General features: G+C 52.6%; 2 protein-coding genes across 2 annotated transcripts in view; both read right to left on the minus strand.

Annotated features, from left to right (window-relative positions):
- Positions 1-2665, minus strand: part of CHMP4B (charged multivesicular body protein 4B) — a 29935-nt gene extending 27270 nt beyond the window's left edge. The window contains exon 1 of the mRNA XM_009318682.1: positions 2543-2665. Within this exon, the coding sequence (XP_009316957.1) occupies positions 2543-2665 (123 nt within the window). The remainder of the gene's footprint in view (positions 1-2542) is intronic.
- Positions 2666-4003: 1338 nt separating this feature from the next.
- ZNF341 (zinc finger protein 341) overlaps positions 4004-7065 on the minus strand; it is a 16700-nt gene continuing 13638 nt past the window's right edge. Inside the window, exons 13-14 of the mRNA XM_009318684.1 lie at positions 6328-6398; positions 4004-5105 (exon numbers count right to left, since the gene is read on the minus strand). Coding sequence (XP_009316959.1) covers positions 4591-5105; positions 6328-6398 — 586 coding nt within the window. The 3' untranslated portion in view covers positions 4004-4590. The remainder of the gene's footprint in view (positions 5106-6327; positions 6399-7065) is intronic.

Raw genomic sequence — 7065 nt, forward strand, 5'->3', positions numbered from 1 at the left:
CCCCGCCGTGAGCGGGTCTGGGCGCCAGTCCCGGGCAGTCGCCTCCTCCCCTGGCGGCACACGGAATTGCCGGGTCCCTCAAACTCTGCCACGCGTGCACAGCCCGCCAGGGCGTCGAGGTAACCTGCGGTGAAACTCGCCTTTTTTAAAAAAGTGCCCGTTCTCAACTCGCCAACTCCACAAAACCGAGTATCTGCACCCCGAGTGGCGGGGGCTCAGTCGGGGGGGGCGCGCGGCGGGCCCCTCCCTCCCCGCGGCGATCCCGGGACGCTCGAGTCACGCGTTCCGGCCTGCGGCGGCAGCACGGGCAGAGTTCCGCGCCGTATGAGCACAGCACCGACGTACAGAGCCGACAGGCCAATGGAAAAACAGCGTCTTGATTGCCTCAGCCTGGTAACAACCTTTACTGGATACTTCTGACTTTCGTTTCTTTGCGCTTGGCCTCTTACATCTGTAAAAGTAATAAGCACCCCCCTCTCCACTCACAGTGGTGGTGTGAAAACAGGTTAATTAATAACAGAGCGGGGCAATAGTGGTGTTTACCACTGGAAATCACCCAAGAAAATTAATCATTGCTTTTGAGCAGGGTTGGACTAGTTAGTGCTCTGTTAAACAGGCCGGGATATACACACCAAATGGCAAAGAGGAAAAATGACCCAAAAAACTGCCTGGTGGGCAAGAGAGCCTTTTCACGCCCTCAGCAAGCGGGAAAAGGCACGGCACCGGCTAATGTAATTAAAGACGGCCTCCTTACGTACAAGGTGGGAGTTCAGCAGCAAAGCTGTGTAATGGATCCCGCCTCACTCTACCTCGTTAACATTGTAACGGCAGATACGGAAGAAAGTAAAAAAAAATACACAAGAAAATCCCCGGAGGCTCATAGAAGCCACTCCCAGGGCAGGAAAGCCCCCCCCCCAGCTGACAACATCGGAGGCTGGAAGAGTGCCAGGGGAAGCAGAGCCTCCACCTGCCCTTCCCTTACTCTCACGTAAGCCCCTGCTGTCAGAAGCGGAGGCCGAGCACCACGGACCTTTGTTCTGATCCAGCATCGGCTGCGGTTCTCCCAGGGGATGGCTCTGGCCCTGGGGTACTCCAGGGAACTTCCAAAAATGCCAAGATGCTTCCGACAGTGGTTTTGTAAAGAAAATGATTGTACCCAGGACGTGGGATGGAACCGGTGCTGGGACAAAATCGGTGCCCTGAGCATCTTAGATTCGCCTCGGCCCACGCTGCAGCTAAACAGTGGGCAGGCGCTCGCTAGAGAAACAGAAATGGGGTAAAATTCTGGGTAGGATTCTTCCCTTTTGGCCAGCAGGAAATAGAAAAGTTTCTGAAGTTTGTGGCCTGCTGTGATGAGGCACCTTCCCTGCACAACTGGTCCCCCTGTACTGAACGGCGCTGAGGACCGCACGTAACGCGCGACGTCTCAGTGGTAGCATTTAGTCTTCTAATTCAATTCTCTTTCCCGTGACATTGCCTTCCATGGCAAAATGTCATCTGCAGGCAGTATGGCTACAGAGGAGGGGGCGTGGGGGTTGTTGTTTCAAATAGCTGCATTTTTTTTTTTCCTTTCCACAGAAAGGGCAGTGAGGCTCCAGGAGCACCTACCCAGCTCTGCAGGGCTGCCAGGACCTGCTGTGGCTCCTCTGCAGCCGGCCCAGCTGGGAAGCGGGGCACAGGGGCCACCACACTTGCAGGCGGTCGCCCATCCTTTCCTCTGCCCGTCCCCCTGGGGCTGCAGCATCCATCAGACATGCGTAGGACTCTGTAGGACACAGAGCTTCCAAAGGCAAGAGCTGCACGACCAGCCAGGCCGGCCTCTCTCCTGATCAGGGACCTCTGCTACGTTATCTTGCACGTAATGGCTCTGAGGTTTACTCTAAGATGACAATCATTATGCTCAAGATAAAACTTGATAAAACTTGTTTCGATTCACCACCACCACGCGTGCAAACGCACATCAAGCAAACAGCGCGGCACCTTTCAGCCCCCGCAGTCACATACGAGGCTGTTCTGTGGCTCTGCTTCCGCTCCCGGAATTACACTCAGCCTAGTCAGTGGAAACCAGCCTCCAGCATCTCATTTAGACTGGCTGGCCAGCGCGCAGGGCTGGTGGAAAGCAGGGGCCAGAAAGGAAGGGCCAGGCCTCCAGATGGTGCCTCCGAGCTGGAGGAGTGCTGCACCCACACATCATCGTCTCAAAATAGACACGACTGCAGCGCCGCAGCAAGCGCCAGAGACCACATAATGACACCGTATGGTGTGGGTACAGGGGGGAGGAAAATACAAAAAGTATATTTAGCAAACTATTTCCTGATAGTGTCCCCCTCCTGGGAGAGCTAAGTATTTAAAACAAAAATCGTGGGCAAATAAACTCCTGCAAAGCAGGCAAGGACAGAGTCCTTTCTGTCCTTCCGCGCACGGAAGCACAGAAACACGTAAGTAGGAAGGGCCATCTGGAGGTCTCCGGCCCAGCCACCTCCTCCCAAGCTCGTCCACTCAGAACAGGACGCTCTGTCGAATTTGGAGTATCACCGGGTACCGAGATCTCGCGGCCTGTCTGCGGCCTCCCTCCTTTGACCACCCTCTTGGTAGAAATTTCTTTTCTTTGTATCGAGTCAGAAGTTGCCGTGTTCCAACGCGTCCCTGTCACCTCTGGTCCCATCCCCGCGCACCTCTGAAGAGTCTTTCTCCACCCCCGCCTGTGAGGCAGCTGTAGGCAGCAGCAAGACCTCTCCCTAACCTCTTCTGAAGCCTGAACAACCCCCCTTCTCCCAGCCTCCCCTTGTAAGCCCTGTGCTCCATTTCCTAACGCCCACCAACAGCAGCAGGCACAGAAGCATCACAAAAAAGTGAAATGGGCAAAAAGTGAGTTGGGAAAGTGAGCGAGCAAAGCGAACGGCTGGCGGGACCTAACCTGACAGGTAACTGTGTGGCAGTCTTCCAGGGGTGACAGCGTAACCCATCATTAGATGGGGTGCAGTCTGGGAGCACATGCCGCCAGGAGGAGATGCCCGTCACAGCACCAGCATGTTCTCTCTGCAAGCTGCTATTTTTAAGATTTGAGCAAAATACACTGCAAGGAGACAGGCAGAGCACCTTGAGGTCAAACGATGGGCTGGAGCTCAGGCAGGCTGCAGGCAGGCATCAGGCTCAGGCCAGTCAGACCAGTAACACCGGGCTGACTGCTCCAGCAGCCAGAAACACCCACCGTTTCCCAGACGGCAAGGCTGCAGAGGGACTCCGCAGCCAGAGTTTCGGCACCCAGGACTGACTGAACCCGTGCTCTGCTCTGCACCACCCCCGGAGAAACAGGCTGGAAATGCAGCATTTTGCATCTACAGACAACTTAGCAGCTCACCACACAAATTTACCAGGGAAAGCTCAGCTTGGCTGGCCTACACATGGAGCGGGAAGAGAGCACAGGAGAGCAGAGCAACCTCCTTTACCAGCATTGCACAATGGTAATTTTCAGTTCCTGGGTTTGGTGCTCCTGTGCTGGCTTTGGGACTCCTACTTGGGAAATCAGAGAGGAGAAGCCAAGCGGACAAGAGAAATTGTCCCAGTCACACCAGACTTTCTTGTTACCCAACCACACGGACTCCCCGCCTGCCAGTGACCCCGCTGAAACGACTAACAGTTGGCCCGTAGAACTGAGCTAAGGGAGTGCGCAGGCTGGGAAGCAGCTGACAGAGAAGTGCACAGAAGTACCCCGCAGCACCTAGTCCAGAGCCGATGCTAGAAAACCGGCTCATGGATGCACCACAGGTTTCCTGTGTGACCCTGGACAGGTCACTTCACCCAGGCCTTAGTCTCCCCTGCTGTACACTCAAGGTGTCGTGTTTAACTGTCACAAGGATTGACTCACTGATGTCTAAGGCACTTGGAGATCCTTGGATATGGAGAAAAACCACGAGAAGAACAAACACTGTGGAGAGAATACCAGCCAGAGAGAAGAGCCAACACACGCGCGTGCTCCCACCCATCGACTCCACACGGCACATGAGGTCCACGGTGTTTATAACACATGTAGTACAGACAAGGTGATCTTTCTACTGATAGAGACAGAGAGGAGAAAGATACCAGAGATAAGTCTATCGGTATTTCTGAACAGTGTTCCCAAAGGATCTCAGGATGAACTTGCTTCCACTAGGAAGGATCAATTGTTTGCTCTCGGAAAGGCCACCCAAATACTGGGCAATACAGCTTTTAGGCCAGAAAAACCACAGATGGGACAGGCTGTGATTTGCAAAGCCACCTGATTTCAGCAGCTCTGTTTGTTGCAAGTTTGCATGCTCCTCCTTCTTACCCTGATTCAGGGATCTTAGTCTTTCTTGCCCTAGGCTGACCAGGGATGCAGAGGGACAAGAAATAATGGAGCCATTCTCTTCAGTGCCTTGTAGCCGTCGGTGGCTTCCAAGCAGTCCTCTGCCCAAGGATGGGAAGAACAAGTGGAGATGAAAGCCATTCTCTCCCATATCCACCTACCTCCCCACAAGAGCTTTGGTCTCTTTCACTGGGATAAAATTCAGCACCGAGTCTGACAGCCCCAGCAGCAGCCCTCAGCCACACAGTGGCTCTTACACATTATCACTCCGTCGTCTGGATGTAAACAGGGACAGCCAGCATGGTGCAGGGGCCGTCCGAGGCAGTCTGCAGTTCTGCCAGGGCCAAATTGGATGCGATGCTGTTGGGCTGCCCAGGAACGACAAGGTCCGAGTCAGCAGCTCCTGACCCACCAACCACGATGGACAGGACTGCGTCCGACTCCTGGAACGGTTCTTTGTTAGGGCCACCTTCGGGGGGGCTCTCCCCAGCGGCACCGTCCTTCAGCTCTGCCAGACCCAGCTGGTTGGGGAGGGAAAGGCCCGCCTTGCGCCCCCGTGCCACCCGCTTCTTCTGGGGCTTCCTGAGCTGCAGGTCTTTGTCCTTGGGCGAGCCCAGCCGGCACTTGTGGTCCTTCATGTACTTGTGGCGTGTAAAGCCTTTGCTGCAGGTGGGGCAGCGGTATTTGTAGTTACCGGTGTGCGAGCGCTGATGCTCTATCATGTGGGCTCGTCGGCTGAAGGACTTGTTACAGTACTGGCACTTGTGTATCTTCATCCCTGCACAGAGCATTGGAGGAGAGAGAGCTCAGTTAGAGACCCTGCATCCGAATGCAGGTCTTCAGGAAAATCTGCACCACACTGAGGGAGCGCATCACAGCTTCATCCCCTCTTCCAAGGAGATGTTCCCTCATAAAAGCTTGAAACAGCCACCCCCTCACCCAGGAAGCCCTACTCTTTTTCAGCTTGCTAATTAAAACAAACCAAAACCACCATGGCCTGAGGAGACATTGTGCCAGGCAAATTTGCAGTCAGAAAAGGGTGAGTGGCTACACCTCGAATGTCTGTGTTTAGGAAGGGCTAAAAACAATAGTTCTTGCCTCAAGTAAGAGGATTAAAATATCACTAGAAAAAAATGTCAGGTAATTGTGCTGAAAATGCAAAACAGTCTTAAACTTTGATTTTTTTCAAGTGTATTTGGTAAGTAAAAAATTTTTCACCTTTTTTTTTTTCCTCCCAAGTATGGGAATGTAAAGTCTGAAACAAACCATGCATTGCACTGTCAGCACAGTCCCATCTGATCGCGCTCTTTGGAGTGGAGGGCTTTGGACACGACAGGCACAAGACTTCCAGTTTTACCCCAAGAGACAAAAGTCAGAACGCTCCCTAGGGCATGGGAATAAATTATTTGTCTTTATTAGGAATGGGAGCATCATTTTTGGAACACAGAGAGAAGGGAATCAAACCCCAAGAGTTTTGAATGTGAGATGGTATTGGGGAGGAGTGGACAGAGCACTCTGGATGTTCATTTGATAGCAAACACACCGAGTAATCCAGCTCTGCTTCTGAGTCTCGCCAGCAGGCCCTGCCTACAGATTTATATTGCCTTAGAAAACAGCCCAAAGCTTAGACACAGCTCTAAAATGCAAGCTCACTTAAACAGGCCTACAGCAACAGAGGTAAAAAAAAAATCTAAAGCTAATAAATTATATTAAGAATTTAGGCCTATATCTGGGAAACACTGTACCACCCGCAGTGGAAAATTCTCCCACAGAGAAGTACACAGTAGCTGTGTTAGCTGAGCGGTGGGTGGAGGGACACTGCAGGGAAAGCATCTGTAAGGAACATCCTGCGCTTCCGGGGGTATAAAGCAGAAGCACTTTCACGGTTTGCTATCTCATTTCTCAAGCTTACTCCTTCTGTAACATCCTCCTGCAGCACCACAGTGAATCCCAGCTGCTTCGTTCCCAACCACTGGCAGCACGGGCAGAGCTGCGCTTACCTGAATGGGACAGTATGTGAGCCTTCAGCTTGTCAGGCCTGTTGAACTCTTTATTGCAGCCCGTGTGGCTTCTGTAACAACAACAAACGCTGGTGAGCAGCATGAATCAACTGAGGACCGACGTACAAACAGATCCTGGACCATAAAGAGATCCACAACCCTTCTCCTTAGCAGCACCCAGATGGGTTCCTGGGTGCAGTCTCAGTAGGAGCGCGACTATTTCAGCCCTTCTGGAGAGGGGCAAGAAATAAAACAGGCTGCTACGGGGACACGTGGCTTCTGCTAGACTACACGTGGCCTGTGTCTCACTATGAATGCTCCTAAAAGCAGCAGGTTGAAGATCTCGCCTATAGACAGAAGTATTTCGGAAGGAGCTACAAGGTGGTTGGAGCAGGGAGAAGTCAGTCAGTATTGGTTATCTCAGAAGGCCCACGGCTTGTGCCATGGATTTGGGGATGCACCTTCTAAACCTGGGGTTCTTTGGCTTGTACATTAACTCCTATGTTGCCAAGCACTTTTCAAGACATGGCAGTTGGGGAGAGCCCATCATTCAGGCAACCTTGTGCTTTGTGCTCAAATAATACTCCTTTTCTTCCTCAGTGCTCCTCAGGTGTAATCCCCCAAGCATCCCATGAAGGCAGGCATTATTTTACAGGCGTGATGAACTGAGATGAAATTATGTGGCCTCACGTGACAGGAACTGGGACTTCTGGGTTCCCAGTTCAACAGCAGACAGCA

The sequence above is a fragment of the Pygoscelis adeliae genome, unplaced genomic scaffold (genome assembly GCF_000699105.1).
Source record: "Pygoscelis adeliae isolate BGI_AS28 unplaced genomic scaffold, ASM69910v1 Scaffold72, whole genome shotgun sequence".
NCBI lineage: Eukaryota > Metazoa > Chordata > Aves > Sphenisciformes > Spheniscidae > Pygoscelis > Pygoscelis adeliae.